Below are 18459 nucleotides of genomic sequence, written 5' to 3'. Positions count from 1 at the left end.
TTCCTGATTTCCATACCAGCAGTGGCCACAGAGGCAAAGGCAAGTACCAGTGGCCATTTGGCTATGGCATCCATGCCCCTTACATCTGAGGAGTTACATCCCTAGACTTCAGGCCCTATGGTCTTGATGTTTTTCTCTAGGTGGTTCTGGACCTTGGTGATGGACACATGGAAGATACCATCAGTAAACGGGATCCTTCTAAGGGGCATTAGGCCCAACTTACACGTCTGTGTTACCCCAAATGAGGCAGTTCCTTAGTAATTTACCTTAGTTGTTCTAAAAGACGTTGTACTTTGTTTTCACATTTCCACAGCTGGTAAAGTTTCAGATAATTCTTATCCCAAATGTATCATCCGTATCCCTAACCTTATAAAGATAGCAGTACCAACCCTCTCCCTGCCACTTTGAGCTTCCTCTATTCTGAATTGCTTACACTTCTCCCAGAGTACACTATGCTTTCTTCTACTTGGTGCCTCTGCACATCCTATCCTTCTGCCTAGAACGTCCTAGCCTGGCTTGTCTGACTGGCAAACTCCCAAGTCTCTCTAACATCACAGCTCTTTTGAGGCCAGTCACTACTTAAGTAGAGCTCATCACTCCCTCCTGTGTGCCACCATTGTTCCTCCTACACGCCTTGATTTCCGCCCCATCACATCATTAAGGGTCTTGCCTCCCCTACTGGATTGTGATTCTTTTTTTTTTTTTTTTTGCGGTACGCGGGCCTCTCACTGCTGTGGCCTCTCCCGTTGCGGAGCACAGGCTCCGGACGCGCAGGCTCAGCGGCCATGGCTCACGGGCCCAGCCGCTCCACGGCATGTGGGATCTTCCCGGACCGGGGCACGAACCCGCGTCCCCTGCATCGGCAGGTGGACTCCCAACCACTGTGCCACTAGGGAAGCCCTGGATTGTGATTCTTAATAACCATTACCAGAGCCAGGGATTATTTATTTAAATGTGCAGCCCCAGTACGAATAGGGTCAAAAATATGTTAGGTGCTTACTGTTTATTGCTTCATTGAATAAAAGAATGAGGTCCTAACAGATTGCCCGACTGAAGCCTCACCCACAACATCTGATGATTCATCCTATCCCCTAGGCCCAGCACACACTGAATTCTTTGTAAATGTTCCTGGGATAAAGAGATTAAATGAGTGAATATGTTTTGAAACCAGCAATTTTCTTGTTCATTTCCAATTTTCTCTGTGATCAGTACTTTTCTCAGTGAAGAATCGACTTCCTTCCACAAGACTCCATGCTGAGTTCCCCAAAGTTTCTTTCTTTCTCATCCTGCTACATCCTGCCTACCTGTCATTTGAAGCTGGATTTTATAAATATTCAGAAGAGATGGAGTTTTTACAACGGGCAAGAACCAAAGACCAGACTCTTACTAACTGAATGGAGCCCCCTGAGGAGGTTACTGCAACAGCAACACAACTCTGATCTGGTTATGAGTCATGACGATTAAACATGATAGTATTTGTGAAAGGGTTTTATACAGAGATTAATGTAGTATAATTGATAATGATGCATTATAATAGAGTTTGAGGGTAATAACTTCTAGAATTCACCCAGTTCATTCTCCTTGAAAGTTCAGGGAGTGCATTTGTACATTTTTCTATTTGACATTAATACAGGTTGAAGCCATCAATACTTAATAAAATGAGAGAAATCCGAACAATTGTAAATACTAATTGAGAGGTCAGCAAGAATATAATTTTGAAAGGTGTACCATTTATAATTAAAATAGCTAAAGATATTAGACTAAATGCAAATTTTCCTCAAGGTAAGAAACCAAAAGATAAAAAATTGAAATTGTACTTATCGTGTCATAAAACAACATACTAGGAAAAGTTCTCTAAACAAGCAGTTTTTCTTTGATTAAAGTTAATGATTCATTGTGTCCCTTTGTTTACAAAAAAAGTCAGTGTTCCTTTTCCTCATATTTAATGTGGAAATTAATATTTCTAATTTGGATTTCACAAGCTATGACTTCCAGTAGTTAGCATTTTTCTTATTCATAAAAAAGCAGGAGAATATTTAGCTTCTGTTGAACTAATGTAAGAATAATTTGAGTGAAAGCTGGGTCCGGTTATATTAAAATGGAATTTTTGGCTTCACATTTTTCATCTAAACATCAGTTATATGGAACACTCATTAAGAAAACGAAGACTGTATGAAAATAATTGTTTGAAAGGGAAGGAAGGAAAAGAGGTGTGATGTTTCTTAAAAGCCAAGGTAACACAGAGCAGAGTGAGATTAAACTGAGTCAGAAAATGAGTTCTAGCTTCAACTCTGCTGCTAAGTAATCCCTTTTCTTTCAGTTAATTCTGAACACTGAATATGTTTCCCCACGTGAATTTGAATGTGATAGTCTCTGATGACAAGCAAGGGGGAATATCTCTTGCTGGGACCAGATCAGGTCATCACTCTTCTTTGTAAAGGTTTATTATTGGATTGATTGTTTCACTGTGTTTCTACTTTATTGGGAGAAGGCACCAAGAGGATTTTTTAAAGGGACAATTACTAGGCACAGTTCTACTCTTTGCCACCTGTTCCCTCTGCCAACACCCTCAGTCCCTGATGCCCCTGTAGGAGCCCTGGAGACTCTGAGAGGGCCACACTGTAACTCTGAAACACTCATTTTGGGGCATTTGTATTTAGCGGAGGGTGATCTTGCTGGGAGGTTGCTATGACAATTTGCAAACAGTAGGGGCGACGGTCCCCATTCTGATTTGAGTCTGCACTAGCTCAGGCCTGCACACTTGGTCCAGCCAGGGGCGGCAGATACACAGGACAGGTCATAACGGACCCAGGTCCGCAGGAGAACTTCAGAAACCAGGCACGTCTGAGGAAGAAAGTGCAAGGCAAACTTCAGCTTCTGTCATCCGGAATTGCCGGGCTTCCCCCTCCTTCCCGTTGAAGTGACAAAACCTGTGACCTTTGGACAAAGGCATGTGCCACAGACGACAGGACGCGGGTGTGAGATGGGCAAGCAGTTTTTCAGTCTGCAAGGGAAAGAGAGGCTGTATATGGCAAATTCAAAGGACAGGGAAATTCTCCGTGTCTTGGATGAGAAGGGGAAAGAGACTTGTCTGGGGAGGAGAGGAATTAAAGGTGTCGCTCGGGAAGGTGTACCTCTCCCAGCGGCCGCGCAGGGGAAAGGCTCGGAGTTGTAAGGAAATGGGAGGCGTCTCTGATGTTTATTTTTGCCTAGCAACCCACAGCCAACTGCTTCCCCGGCAACCATCCACACGCGCCTCTCTGCATCCCCTTGTCCTAGAGACTGGAGAGAGGTCACTTGGTGTCAGTAAATCGGGGAGGGACTGTGTGTGGTGCAGGTGGAGGTGGGAGGGCAGCCCCCTCCTTGGCCCACACTCGGGGTCCCCAGGCTAAGGCGCGGCCCTCCAACGGGCTGGACTTTCCTTACCGAGGTGACCCCCGGCACAACTAAGTTATTTACCTGATCAATTGGGGAGAGGAGGTGCTTAAGCCACTGGGACCCGGAAGGCGGGGGTGGGGGGGGCAGTATTGTCTGTGAGCAGCCATCAGGTTCGGAAAGCTGAAAATGCATATATGGTTGGGGGTGCGCTCGGAAGGGGAGGGGGGTCTCTGCAGCGATTTCGGTGGGAGGGAAGCAATGGTAGGTTGCGCTGTAGGGAAGGGGAGGGGTGCTGCAGGGGCGGGCGAGGCCGGGGAGGGGAGAAGGCAGTTAGCAGGGGAACCGTGCAGAAGACCGGAGGGGGAGGCAAAGGGCGAGCGGAGGCTGCAGAGTTTTCGGGGGAGTGGAAGGGTGGCTATGCCGACGACTGGGGTGCGTGCTGGGGAGGAGGAGTGGGTGGGAGGGACTCCGGTGGGCGGCTGGGTCGGGGAGGGTGTGCGCGGGAGTCTGTGGCGCGGCCTGGGGTGGGGTGGGGGAGTCCGGGGGCGGGGCCTGCCCGGCGGTTGAGGGAGCGGGGGCGGGGCTGCCCTTCCCGGCCGCGCGGTGCGCGGGCGCCTGGCGAGTGTGCGCGGGGGCGCGCGTGCGCGGGCCCGGGAGGAGGCTCCCGAGCCAGTCAGCCGAGGCGGCGCAGCCAGCTCCCCCGCGCCCTATGTGAGGGAATCGGGGAGGCCCGCGGCGCGCCGGGGAGGGCGAGGCATGTGCACGGGCCGGAGGGTGCTGCGGCCGCCCGAGGAAGAGGAGGACGGCGGCGGCGGCGAGGAGAGCGGGGGGCTCGCGGCGGCGGGCCCGGGCCGAGGGGATGCAGCGGACTGTGTGTGTCTGGCTGTAGCTGACGGGAGGCGGCGAGGAGGCGCCGGAGATCCGCGAGAGGGGCGACCAGGAGGTGCGGCGGTGGCGGCCGCGAGAAGTAGCAGCAGGACGGGCGGCGGCGGTGGCGGAGACGGAGACGGCAGCCCTGGGATGCATTTTCCTCTCCAGCGGCCATGTTAACCAGGAAACCTTCGGCCGCTGCTCCCGCCGCCTACCCGACCGGTAAGGAGGCCCGGGCCCCGCGCTGCCCCGGGCGCTCAGCCCCGCGGCCCCCGGGCCAGCCCTCGTGACGCTGGCTCCCGCTACCAGCGGGACCTCGAACAAAGTCTGCGCCGCGGCGGGGCGGCGCGGGGTCCCCCGGGCGGACGGCGCGCCCTCGCCTCGGCTCCGCTCATTGTTACACGCGAGCTCCGAGGCTCCTCCGAGCCGGCCGGGGGCCGTCCCGGGCCTCCCCCCCGGGACTCGGCGAGGCGGCGGCGCCCGGGTCGGCATTCCAGCCCCGCTCCAGGCCTGCGGCCTCCCGCAACGTGAGCCGCCGGCCCGGGCCCGGCCCGGCTCCACCGCCGGGTCGCGAACTCGCTCGCGCGCCAGGGGCCCGACTTAACTTTGCAGCCGCCTGAGCCCCGCCCCGCGGGAGCTCCGGGTGTCTGCGTCCCCGGCCTCTTGCCGCTCCGGGACGCCCGCGTTCACGGTCCCCGGCTCTGCCCCGGGGAGAGCGGGCTCGGCAGCCTGGAGGGGTGGGGCGGGGCCACCGGGTCCGGGTGACTTTCTCCCCCTTGACCCTCTTTTGTCTCCTCCCGCGCGTGGCTGCCAGGCCGAGGAGGGGACAGCGCCGTTCGCCAGCTTCAGGCTTCCCCGGGGCTCGGTGCGGGGGCCCCCCGGAGCGGAGTGGGGACCGGCCCGCCCTCCCCCATCGCCCTGCCGCCGCTCCGGGCCAGCAACGCTGCCACCGCAGCCCACACGGTAAGACCCAGGCCGCGGGCGGCGGGGGGAGAGGGGCGGGAGGGGCCCGGGGCACAGGCACCCGGACTTGGGGGATAATGCGGCCGGGAGAAGGGAGAGAGGTCGAAGTGCGAGTGTCTCCACGCCAGTGGCCTCTCCGGGACGCCGCCCTCTGGAACTCGAGCGAGCCCAAAGCCGCAGCCACAAAGGAGGATTCGTGGCGTGGGCCCCTCACTTCCCCTCCGGAGCCCGCCCACCCCTGCGCTCCTCTTCCTCGGAACTTCCTCCTGGCCGCTTTCCTTCTCTCTTCGCACCCCCCCCCTTTTTATTCCGTCCTTGCTTCCTCGAACTCCTTTCCCCTGACCCGATAAACATTCCTGCCCCTCCACCACCACGTTGGGTGGTGGGTATTTATAGAAACAGATATGTGTTAGGGGACAGCCAGGCCGTCCTGCCCGGAAAATCGATGCCCCAAAGAGCATCCCGGGCCTGGCTCTACCCAGCAGGGAGCATCGACAATTGTCCTCCGCGTGTGGAAGCATGTTTTTTTTTATGAGTGCTACAGGTTTGAGCACAGCAGAAATTGTAATTAACGTTAACAAAAATAAGAGCCGTAGCAGCAGTCAAAACAACACGCCGCCTCTGTAGGATTCTGCAGTTGGATATTATTGAAAAGAAAAGGGCCAGCTTGGCCTCGGAAGGAGGTGGGAAGGGATGGGCACCTGACAGGTGCTGTGGTCCCTCAGAGGGCCAAGAGGGAACTGGGAGCTCGGCGCGGGACTGGTGGCTGCAGAGATCAGCAAGCTGGATTTGATTTCAGTACGTACCTTTTCTCGGCTCCCAGAGATAGCCCTTGGATGGTGGCTGACAGCCTAGGGGAGATGTGCCCTGGAGGAGTTGATGGCTTCCAATGTCTTGTTTACGATTGGATCTTCCAGAGGAACTGCCTAAGATGGCTTTGTTTGCCAAGTGAAAGTTAAGTTCTTGCAGAAAAGGCCATTTCTAGCCTTCAGAGGAGCAGCTCTAAGGGTCATGTGTTATGGGGAAACTTGTTTATGGGGAGAATTTATAAGCGGATGGCTAGAGTGGAATATTTTCTCTTAGACCTGTACATCTGTGCACAGTTCCCCAGGAACATGTTTTCTTCTTGTATTTTCTTTCTCTCTCTCCTCTTTCTGTCTCTCCTGACACATCTAGACTCAGAGGCTAAGAATTCACTGCACAGAAGTTAACCCATCTGTTGGGCTGTGGTTAATGGAAGAGCATCAGTAGGCTGTTGATTCTGTGTTAGAGTTGAATGTTCTTGTCACAGTGATGTTTTAGTTGAGAAATTGCCATTGGGTTTAGGTGTTTCAGTTTGGTTTGGAATCATCTGACAATTTGGAAAATACAACATCCAGTTTTTTTCCATGTGTGAATGTAATCACATGAATTGGTATGACCTGGAAAAGAAATACTACTTGGTTTGCATCTGGCTTCCAGTTATATAAGGGTGGGCTTTGCTTGATCGGAGCCTCTTTACAACTGAAATACGTAATGAGATGACAGAAAATGATACTAGAGGAATAGCCTGTGGTGGACCAGAAATGAAAAGATGTGTGGGTGCTTCTCGGGACTCCTAATGATGGTGCTTATATTTTGCTGTGGTATCTACCAGATTTACCTGTGATGAACTTACCTAAACTTCAGTAAGCTGTTGATCATTAGAAGCTTGGTTTTGAAAGTGTGAATTTGGGTTTTGGTTGTCCTTTAGTTTTGACTTTATTTGCACAGCACTGCAGACTTCCTCAAACAGGCAAGTAAAAGGACCACAGAGTTTATCTGTGTCTACTCCTTCATCTTACAGATGAGGAAGGAGTCAGACAAGTGAACTGGTTTGGTCAGGACTCCTGAGCCAATTCCTATCGAGGCTGGAGCTAAAGCCCAGGCCCTCCTGAGTCCAGCTTTAACACACTGCTTGACTGCTAATTCTAGGTAATTGTATTCGTTTTGTTATAAATGCAAGAACCTTAGCAGATCCATGTGTCCATATGTCTTTCAGGTTTTTGTAAGCTTTTAGTTTTTAACATCACAGCAGTTACAACTAGGAAGAGCTATTTTTGAATGGGTGGGGGGAAGGGCTTTACGGAGAGGAAAATAATCTCGTTGTGTTTGCCCGTATTTTCTCTTGTAAATGATGTAGACGGTGGATAAACATATGACTATAGGGATTATAAACTTCGGAATTTATCTAGTGCATTGCCCTTTTGTACCCTGTCTCCATGGATACTATACTTAGTCATTTTATCTCTGTCCTAAAAGTGTACCCAATAACTATTTTGATTCCTATTAGTTTTTTTCTTTTTAATGTTGTATGGGAGATATTAATGTGCTTATTTTTTAAATTCTGAAATATTAGTATTGTGTCACTTTCATAACTGTTTAATATCTAAAGCACTCTCCAATGACCAGTTTTACCTTTATAAGATAATTGGAGTTAAAGAAGAATGAATATTCCCATTTAAAAAACAGTAATGTTTGATAGAAGAAAAAGACATTTGACTCAGGGCCACACAGACCGTCAGTGTGTTTGAGGAGGAGCTAGAATTCCGATCTTTTTGGACTCGGTTCTATTCCCATAACACTATACAGCATTTCTAAGATGACTTCAGCAAAGTTTTAAAACTCCCAGAAATGTTAGCGCAGTGAAGTATGTGCTGTTTTCCCTTTTATTTTTGGAAGAGATTGAAACTACCAAATTGACTAGACTATTGTTCTTACATAATTTTTAATGCTAAAATGTGTCATGGTCAAAGAGGGCTTTGGGAGGTCTCTCTGCTTCAACCCTTACGTTGTAGGTATCTAACAATTACATTCATTCAGTATTTTTAAATTTGAGAGGCACTGTGCTAGGTAGGCATTGGCAAATAGGAAAAAGTGAGTGAGAGGTTTTAAACATTCTTAAGTTTATGGTGTTGTCCTGGCATATGTCTTGTGGAAGTGTTTTGGCACTTCTAGGGCTTTTTTCCTCCCTTTTTATAGATCAGTTAATTGCGCTTCCGACCTGGGTTGTGATTGTAGAGTCCCACAGTGTTTAAGACTCAAAATCCTCCTTTACTAGAGCCTCTAAAATGAATCTCCCTAACATCTGGAAAGTTTTTAAAATTCCACATGTCACTTTTAGGTGTTTAGTGGATCTCTTCTGCTACAAGTACTCTTTAATGGGCTGTCATTTGCTTCCAAGTCTCTGCTGATGCAATGCAAGCCTAACATCTTGTGACTTGGGTCACTGGAGACAAGTCCCAATTCCCTGGGTGTTAACTTCATGTTTTCTTTTGAAGGTACAAAGGTAGTTCTTAAGAATAACTCAGAGAGGTGAGTTAACAAGGAGTGATTGACATGCGTTCTTCCACTCAACAGAAATTGACTGAGTACTTACTGTATGTTGGGTTTATGTCAATAAGGACTTAAAAAGATAAGAGGTGACCCCACCCTGGAATTGTTCACAGCCAGGTGGGTACATCAGGTGTGAAAACAGGTATGTAAAACAAAATAAGTGTTTTAATATATCAGTGCTCTATAAGCACCCTGGAAGGGAAAGGGACCATTTCACAGAAGAGGTGAGAGTTGAACTGCGCATTGAAGGGTGAGTATGAGTTTACCATGTAGTCCTGGTTAGGAAGGAGATTCCAAGCAGCATTTGGAAAGGACAATAATTTTAGCTCTCCTTTACTCAGTACTATACTAAGCACTCTATATCTTTTACCTTATTTAATCCTCCTAATGGCCCTAATGAGGTCGCTTTGTTACCTTCTTTTTACAGATAAGGACACTGAGGTTTAGAGAGATTAAGTAAATTGACCAAGGTGACACAGTTAGTAAGTGGTGGAGCTGGGATTCATTTCCCGTGCATCTAATTGAAAATCCCTGGACACCTAACCATTATGAAACATAACCTCCCCAAAAACAGAGTGTAAAAGAGCGTGGTGTCTCCATGGGCCTTGGGGAATCCAGCTTCTTCTCGGAGAGAATATGACAGTGGCGGGTGACACTGGAAGGACTCGGGTCATATAGGCTCTACATTTGAGAACCTCATGTTCTTGCCTGTGAGGTCTCATATTATCTGTGGAAATGGGGTGCCTGTGTGGGCCTTAAGCAAAAGCAAGGGCAGTGTCAGAGTGACACTTTTCAGTGGTAACTCCAGAAGCACCATGGAGAGAAGAGACTTGAGGCATTCTAGACTTAGAAGCAAGGGGACATGTTAAGAGGCTGCTTCGGTTGTCCCAGTGAGAGACAGCAGGAGTGTGAGGTGAGGCAGCGTGGATGGAGGGGGGTGGGGCAGATAGGAATGACGGGACTCCGCGGTGACTTGGGAAGGTGTGGGAGACGTGGAGACAGAGTGATTATTTGGGGGTGAAGCCTTTCGTTGACCAGAAATTGAGGATTGTGGGAGGAGGAAATGGTTTTGGTAGAAAAAGCGTGAGTTGAGTTTGAGTTGCTTGTGGGAAAGGTAGCTGATCTGGAGTTGGATACAGGGGGTCTTGAGCTCGGGAGACATAGATCGGGCTCCTCTTAGCTAGAGGTGTACATGTGGCGGGTGCCAGCCCCTGGGGGGTTGCTGGATCCCTGGCTATGGTCATAGTCGACCAGGGAGAGTTATGGGAGTGAGAAGCCACCAGCGACTTGAGGCTTGAACCCTGGGGAACTCTGGAACCCTTCTTCGTTGCTGCTGTGGAGGAGACCAAGAGAAGGTAGTTGGAAGGACAGGAAGTGATCCAGTTAATTGGCAGACTTTCTTTAGTTCTAGTCACTCAGCTTTTTTTGATGATATTTTGAATTACGCAGAACATTAAAATTGCTCTTGCAAAAATTAAAGTTGGTTTCTGAAGCTCAGAACGTTTTACTTTGTCCTCTTTTTAGGAGTTCCTAAAGCCCCAGCGTTAATTTTGTCCCCAGTGAAGCCTCATGCTTTTTGTAGCATGTATACTGGTAATGTTGGTTTTTCTTCTGAAATCTCTCCAAGCTGCCCTGAAGAGAATGGTTCTCTAGGAGACATATATTTCTAATTTCAGGTCCTTTTATTCCCTGGTGCTTGAAAGACCGTAATGGAGAGGAGGAGAGGTTCAGAGAGTGAGGCTTGGGAACAAAAATCCATGGACAAGCCTGTACTACTTTTGTATATACCCAGGACTTCCTAATGCCTTTTTTTTTTTTTTTTTTTTGTGGTACGCGGGCCTCTCACTGCTGTGGCCTCTCCCGTTGCGGAGCCCAGGCTCCGGACGCACAGGCTCAGCGGCCATGGCTCACGGGCTCAGCCGCTCTGCAGCATGTGGGATCCTCCCGGACCAGGGCACGAACCCACGTCCCCTGCATCGGCAGGCGGACTCTCAACCATTGCGCCACCAGGGAAGCCCCTAATGCCTTTTTATGAACTGCTTTGCTTTTGGCATAGAACGAGGATAAAATAACCTGTCCAGCTACCTGACAGAAGATAAGTTCACTTAGCATGGAATATCATCTGTGAGTTTAATAAAAGGGTTCAACTAGAAGTCTTCCAGAAATCTGAGAAATAAAATCTCTCAATGAAGTCATACTTCAGAAAGGCCCAAGTACTATACTATATTCTACTTTGTTTCAGAAGATTGCGGAGAGAAAGTGCATGCCTCAGATAGTCCCTGTGCATGCTGTGTGTCAGTTAAAGAAAATTTGGAGGTCTTGGTCTCCTAGTAAGAAGGACTTGGAATTTCATTCTATAATCTAAGTAGTCCCAAACCACTTCCTGAATTATATTACATACACAGAGCACTTCTACTCATTTAGTGATATGTAAAGCCCAAGAGGTAGGATTCAGGAGGAGATGATGGGCAAAATACTGATAGCAGAGGACTTCAGCTAGTTGATTGTAAGCTCCTAAAGGGCAGGGACTCTGCCACATGTGTGGTTAGACCTCAGCTAGCACTGGCTGAATGAATGAGATGGGTTGTGAGAGGCAAGTTGATCTTTAAGCTTTCATACAAAAATCATCTAGTGGGATGTTTTTAAGACGTGTGAGTGATTCTCTGAGGCTGGCAAGACTTCCTAACTGGGAGGGGATCCTGGCTGCTGGTCCTCTTCTACCCCTCACCTCTTGGCCATAATAATGCTTGAAAGAAATCCCAAGTAGATTCTCAGTAGGAAGGCTGGGGCCCCTTGGCTTATGCCATCAGTTTTGTTCAGACAGGAATGTTTGTGGATGGCATGTGTGCCTGAAATAGAAATTGCTACTTTGTATTCCTTGTCAGAAAGCTGAGTATCCCAGCAGCCTGGAGAAATACATGTCTTGAGAGAGCCAAGCCATTGACCAAAGGAAGGCCCAAAAGAGGGTGGCGGTTGGATTGTTGGGCTGAATGGCCTTAAATGGTCATCACAGCCAGTGAAGCCCAGAAACTTAAAAATAGGTTTGGGGTTTACAAGATGCTACAGAGTGCATATCTACATGGGACTCTTTCCAGCCTAAAAGTACAATTTTCTTTGCTTCTGGATCATGCACTTTCCTAGGTGTAACTAGTTTGATTTTCAGGTAGTGGAGAAGACCGAGAATGAAGACAGTAGTGTTCTCAGAATAGAGCTAAACACTGGAGAAGGAGTAGTAAACAAGACCGACCTGGTCCCTGCCCTCACGGTAATAAAGAAGCTCCTAAGTGAAGTGTGAAAAATGTTATGATCTGGGGGTGGGAGAGCCAGTAGAGTGCCGACGTGTTCATGCTTTTTCTGTATCCTCTTTCATCTTGATATCAAGTATGGGCTGCATGGCACCTCTATGATATCCCAGGCCCTGTGCTAAATCTTAGGTAGAGAATGATGAGCAAGAAGCATGGTCTCTGCCTCCACTGAGGACTTACTCTAAGAACCCTGAAAACACGTACAGCAAACTCTTTGTTACGTGTAGCAGCTATGGGGGTCTTTTTCTTCCGGATCCCAAGTTTGATAGCCTTCCCCAGCCCCCCAGCCTCTTCTGCCTTTATTTCTGTCTGAGGTTGTCCACGTCACGTCCGCTCTCCCTGCCGGGGTGTTAGTGAGGTCCCTCCTGCGTGCACAACTCTCTCCATTTAAGAAACCTGATTCTGGCTGTAAATTCAAACCAAATTGGATTTTGTAAAGGTGGGGGTGGGCGCCGATTTATAAAATATCCCTTTTGAACAGACAGACCTCGTCCATTCTCTTGATGTTCCCTTTCTGAATTACAGATTGGTGGCAGTAAGCACACAATGAATGACCACCTACACGTCGGCAGCCACAGCCATGGACAGATCCAGGTTCAGCAGCTGTTTGAGGATAACAGTAACAAGCGGACAGTGCTCACAACACAACCAAATGGGCTTACAACGGTGGGCAAAACGGGGCTGCCAGTGGTGCCGGAGCGGCAGCTGGAGAGCATCCACAGACGGCAGGGGAGCTCCACCTCTCTGAAGTCTCTGGAAGGCGTGGGGAAGGTGAAAGCCATCCCCATGACACCCGAGCAAGCGATGAAGCAATACATGCAAAAACTAAGCAGCTTTGAACACCATGAGATTTTCAGCTACCCTGAAATATACTTCTTGGGTCCAAACGCAAAGAAGCGCCAGGGCATGACAGGCGGGCCGAACAACGGTGGCTACGACGATGACCAGGGATCCTATGTGCAGGTGCCTCACGATCACGTGGCTTACAGGTACGAGGTCCTCAAGGTCATTGGGAAGGGGAGCTTTGGGCAGGTGGTCAAGGCCTATGACCACAAAGTCCACCAGCACGTGGCCCTGAAGATGGTGAGGAACGAGAAGCGTTTCCACCGGCAGGCGGCCGAGGAGATCCGCATCCTGGAGCACCTGCGGAAGCAGGACAAGGACAACACCATGAACGTCATCCACATGCTGGAGAACTTCACCTTCCGGAACCACATCTGCATGACGTTCGAGCTGCTCAGCATGAACCTCTACGAGCTCATCAAGAAGAACAAGTTCCAGGGCTTCAGCCTGCCTTTGGTTCGCAAGTTCGCCCACTCCATCCTGCAGTGCCTGGATGCTTTGCACAAAAACAGGATAATTCACTGTGACTTGAAGCCCGAGAACATTTTATTAAAGCAGCAGGGTAGAAGCGGGATTAAAGTGATTGATTTTGGCTCCAGTTGTTACGAGCACCAGCGGGTCTACACGTACATCCAGTCGCGTTTTTACCGGGCCCCGGAAGTGATCCTCGGCGCCAGGTACGGCATGCCCATCGACATGTGGAGCCTGGGCTGCATCCTAGCGGAGCTCCTGACTGGTTACCCCCTGTTGCCTGGGGAAGATGAAGGGGACCAGCTGGCCTGTATGATTGAACTGCTGGGCATGCCCTCCCAGAAACTGCTGGATGCATCCAAACGAGCCAAAAATTTTGTGAGCTCCAAGGGTTATCCCCGTTACTGCACTGTCACGACTCTCTCAGACGGCTCCGTGGTTCTCAACGGAGGCCGTTCCCGGAGGGGGAAACTGAGGGGCCCACCGGAGAGCAGAGAGTGGGGGAACGCACTGAAGGGGTGTGACGACCCCCTTTTCCTTGACTTCTTAAAACAGTGTTTAGAATGGGATCCTGCGGTTCGCATGACCCCTGGCCAGGCTTTGCGGCATCCCTGGCTGAGGAGGCGGCTGCCAAAGCCTCCAACGGGGGAGAAGACGTCAGTGAAAAGGGTCACCGAGAGCACTGGTGCTATCACGTCCATCTCCAAGTTACCTCCACCTTCCAGCTCAGCTTCCAAACTGAGGACTAATTTGGCACAGATGACAGATGCCAATGGGAATATTCAGCAGAGGACAGTGTTGCCAAAACTTGTTAGCTGAGCTCAGTACCCGCCCCCGATGCTGGTAGTTCTGAAAGATACGACATTGCTGAGCCTTACTGGGTTGAAAAGGAGTAGCTCAGACCTGTTTTTATTTGCTCAGTAACTCAACTCATTTGTATCTTTTTGGCACTTATTTTAATGTAAGAAAGTTGTTTGTTTTGTTTTTATAAAATACACGGGGACAATGCTTTAAGTTTTTATACTTTCTGAAACTGTTTTTGTGTTCTAAAAGTACGATGAGCCTTACTGTATTTAGTGTGGCAGAGTAATAAACATCAGTGGCAGGCCATTGATTACGTCATGACTGCCGCGCATCTACAGATTGGTGTCAAAGACATTCACTATGTGTTCATGGTTCATAGTATATTCTCCCCAAGGTGACTGCCTCCGAAGGTCCCCCCTTCTCTCTCCACGCTTCAGGTTCATGCACAGGTGCAGCCTGTCCTGCTTCCGTTTTTCCATAAGTTACCCAGGTGGTAGTGATGGTGGGAGGAGAATGGTCAGGATGAAAATGATATTCTAAGAAAAACTGCACCTTAGAGATTTTCCCCTAAAATAGTGCTCAAAGACAAAATAAAATCCCCACAGTTGAAATGCCCAGTTAGCATTCTGACATTCTAACGGCCGGCCAAGCAGACCTGGTGGATGAATGGAAACGTGTGTTCCTCCAGATTCTCCAGTGCGATCAGTGAGCTGTTTTGCAAAGAAGCCTTGTTTAACAAAATTGGTTTTGCACCTAAATTTAGAAATGTATTACATGAACTGTTCCTCCCTTCTCTTTGCTCTTCTCCCTGCTGTTCTTCTTTCACCGCACATCTGTTGCTTGCATTTAATTTCTTTTCCTTCCTTCAAATATATATCCCAGACTCCTAATACAGAAGAGAGACATTTTAGCTGGGATTATGACCATCTTTTCATATTCCAGTTTAAAAAAAAACAGCCTAGCTACTTAAGGTGGGGATTTCCATCGTTCCAAAGACGGTTTAGCAGATTAGACTGAGTTCACGCTTTTCACGTGCCACAGTAAGGTTCTCTTAGCCTGGGAAAGCATCAACTCTTTAAAAGGAGAGAGGGTTGAAAATCCTCTTCGTGAGCACAAGTCATTGTGCTTGTTCAGCAAGGCCAATTTTAACAACAAATTCGAAGGAGGAAAAGTTCAGCCTCAAGTTAAATGGTTTGATTTACTCTATGCATCATTAGAAGAACCACAGACATTACATTCCTCTGTTTTATTTTACTTTTGTTTGGATTGCACTGATTGTTTTTGTGGGAATGACACTTTACCTGGAAAAGTAACTGAGAGTTAGGTAAAAGAATATTTTCTCCTCTGAATAATAATTATTTTCACAGTGAAAATTTCAGTATTTTATCACTAATGTATGAGCAGTGGTATATATCAATTTCAAGGCACGTGAAAAAAATTTTTTAGTATGTGCAATTTAATATAGAAAGATTTCTGCCTGTTTGGACAGTAGGTTTTGGGTAGTATAAATTAGGATAAATACTCTTTTATAGGCACAGATATTATTGTATTGATTGCCTGTAAATTGATTTACAAGTACTTAAAGCATGGTCCCCAGCGAGGCCAAGAAAGTTTCCGGTTAAGTTCTTTTAATATTAATCCTACAGTTTCTCTTTTAAGAAAAAAAGGTAGTTTTGAACAAAACACTTATCTTGAGGCTTTGTCAGTTGGTGGAGAAAAATGCTCAGGAACTATTACAGATACTTGCCAAAAAAATCAGTAATAAGATTAGCTTATTAATAAGATAGTGGTGTTGATATTTGCTTTACTATTTAAGGGTGTCACTGATAATTTATACTTCTGTTTTTAGAAATTATAGCTTCTTTCCCCTAGTCAAATTCTTTAGCCTGTTGTACACATTTCTGTGTAATCTGTGGAAGTGCAATAATGTTAGTAAGTTGCATTTTAAATGATGCTCATGTGATGATACCCCCCAATCAGTGGCTTATAGAATTTAAAGATTGTGTATTTATTATTAAAATTCTGGCTTAAAGGCATAAGAAGTGGCTTTGTAAAACCACAAGCCTCCTAAGATGGTTAGCGTCTTTAAGTCATTAAAATAAACAAAAACATTAAGGCTATTTTCCCCTTCCAGTGTTCCTCTTCCATCGTATCCACTCTTGAGATTTTCACTTTTAGTTTTAAATATATGAACCTGAGCCTGCCATTAATATGAATATCCCTATAAAATGATTATCCATGTGAAAATTTATAAATGGGCTAATACTGCTTGTCTTCTCCCTCACCACACAAAACTGGTTCTTAAGATGCCAACAGTGCATTTGTGACTATCTTTATTCACAAATGTAACCGGAAACTTTGAAGCCAAACTATAATGTGCAGCACTATTGGGGCTCCCCCAACACCGCACCCACTAAATACAGGGAAATTTCCCTTATTCACAAGAGCCGCCATGTTCAGTGTTTAGTGATAGAGCTGCTTTTTAATTCTAGCTTAATTATAATGTCAAAAAAACCCAACAAAACTGTTGCATCGTTGGGCTTTTAAAACACAAATGAAGGGCTCCGATAGGCTACTAGGAATTGGCTTGGAAACAGCCCTTGGTCTCACAGGTTACCATTGTCTAGGGATGTCTGAGCTGTTTTCAGATTTAGGAAGAGCACAGTGTGGTCTTGTCTTTGGTTGCGGTCTCATCTGGCTCCGTTTCTTGCACCCCCAGAGCGTGCATTACCACTTAAGTGTATTGCTACAACAGTGGAACAACAGCGATGCAAGACAGTGTAGATTAACAGTAGAGGAGAAATTGTGCCCTTAGTGATAACAATGTGCCTTTTGTTCTGAATGCCATGTTGTAGGGCATGCATTTTTTTGGCCTCTTTAACTCTTTGAATACTAGATGGAACCCACCTCTGCAAAGGTACATCTGTCTTAAAACATCCAGTTACTTACAGGCCTTAATAGAAACCATAAGGCGCGAGTCATCCGTCAGGCACCGAGAAAGGTAACCACTGGTTAGTTACACAGGGAATTCCTATGTTTAAGGGGTTAAAGATGGTCTTTGTTGTATCTTAACATCAGACTGATTTTTTAAACGATATTTTTTTTTGTTATGCTAACACTAGACAAAAATCAACTGTATTTGTAAAAATTTACCTCAAACCATTTAATTTTATAGTGTGATTAATCCCAGGGCATTTGGTATGAACCAAAGTGCATTCCTTTTATATGTGCCTGGCTCTAGTAAGGATGGCCAGGGATTTTTACAATTTGGGTGCAAGGCACTTAAGCCACTTTTAAACTTACTAGGTGGTTTGGAGTCGTGTGGAAGGACTCCATCAGAATGTTAGGAAACACTTTAGACATCAGTAGCATTGGGCCATATTGGAATCTTCAAAGTGTGAATTTTTTATTTTCAAGAGAGCATTCATTTTTGTAATTTTTTTCATCAAGAATATTCTGGTAAGCAGAAGACTTAAAAAAAAAACTGATTAGGTTGGTAAAGGTTTTAATATTGCCCAACATAATGCTGTGGTAGCATTTAAAAAAAATAGTATTTGTGAACTCTCTGTTTCTTAGGGGCTTGTACATCTCTCTGCTATGGACATAGATAAAATTAATTGTAACTATACTCAGCTCAACTGCTACAGTTATGTCTAGGCAGTGGCTTGGGTTTCTGTCGAGCAACAACTTAGACACGTGACTGTAATATGCTGCAACTGTGTGTACTGAAAATATGTGAAAATGGTTGAATGTGGACTGTGTATATATGTATGTACAAATTTCTGTGGGATGCTGCTCTCGCCACTTAACATGAAATATGTTCTAGTGGATTTTAATCCTAGTGGCCAGTTCTATGATACTGTATGTATTGTACAGCTGATGACAGGAGTAAGACTGTTCAGTGAATATTTGTTAAATTTTATTGTCGTGGCCAGAGATAATTTCAGAATAAAATTTTAATGTCCTACCTTACTTTTCTCCCCTTTTCTAACTATAATTTTACTCCTGATCTATTTCTGGTATTAGTCTTGGTCTGGTAGCCTGGAGAGAGTTTAGAATACAAACATTTTTCAGCAATCACTGATTTTCTTTTATTAGTTCAATATAAATGTACAAATTCCAAGTCAGAAAGACTAAAGTTTTAATAGGTAACTCTTTCTTTTCTCAGGATATTCTGTTCTACTACCTTTAGTATTCCTGTGTTAATTTTCCTTTATAGAGCCTCTGCTATGTTCTCTCTCATATAGATCTAGTATCTAGTATCTTGCTAGAACTTCAAACAAACACTTTTTATAACCTTCAAGTTGATAGTTAAGCTGTGGGAGCAGAGTCTAAATTACTTCCCACCAGTCTTCGTTCTTTCCTGTGCACAAGTCCTGGTAAATTACTCTTCTGTGCTCTCACCAGCTCCCCCATATGCTTTTTAATGCTTATGCTTTTGCAGTTCTCATACTTGGTGGTCTCTTTGGTT

General features: G+C 46.8%; 1 protein-coding gene across 2 annotated transcripts; it reads left to right on the top strand.

The window, feature by feature from the left end:
• Positions 1-4034: 4034 nt before the first annotated feature.
• Positions 4035-18033, top strand: DYRK2 (dual specificity tyrosine phosphorylation regulated kinase 2). Of its 2 annotated transcripts, XM_081249568.1 has the most exons (4): positions 4035-4470; positions 5063-5211; positions 11729-11830; positions 12396-18033. In XM_081249568.1, exons 1-4 carry the CDS (start codon positions 4422-4424, stop codon positions 14001-14003), a joined length of 1908 nt encoding a protein of 635 aa, XP_081105694.1. In that variant the 5' UTR covers positions 4035-4421; the 3' UTR covers positions 14004-18033. The 2 variants fall into 2 exon arrangements, with proteins under 2 accessions (XP_081105694.1, XP_081105695.1); XM_081249569.1 differs by lacking the exon at positions 11729-11830 and having other exon boundaries at positions 4037-4470; positions 12396-18032.
• Positions 18034-18459: the final 426 nt, after the last annotated feature.

This window comes from Mesoplodon bidens (assembly GCF_964165515.1).
Source record: "Mesoplodon bidens genome assembly, chromosome: 11".
In the NCBI taxonomy this organism is placed as follows: domain Eukaryota; kingdom Metazoa; phylum Chordata; class Mammalia; order Artiodactyla; family Ziphiidae; genus Mesoplodon; species Mesoplodon bidens.
The sequence above is the reverse complement of the archived record's forward strand: the minus strand, read 5'-3'. Positions and strand labels throughout refer to the sequence as shown.

What these genes read in the sequence shown, in the direction of transcription:
- DYRK2 (XM_081249568.1), top strand. Translation starts at nt 4,422, where the DNA reads ATGTTAACCAGGAAACCTTCGGCCGCTGCTCCCGCCGCCTACCCGACC. An exon ending in TCCCGCCGCCTACCCGACCG is followed by an intron (nt 4,471 to 5,062) that starts GTAAGGAGGCCC and finishes CGTGGCTGCCAG; the next exon opens with GCCGAGGAGGGGACAGCGCC. An exon ending in CTGCCACCGCAGCCCACACG is followed by an intron (nt 5,212 to 11,728) that starts GTAAGACCCAGG and finishes TTTGATTTTCAG; the next exon opens with GTAGTGGAGAAGACCGAGAA.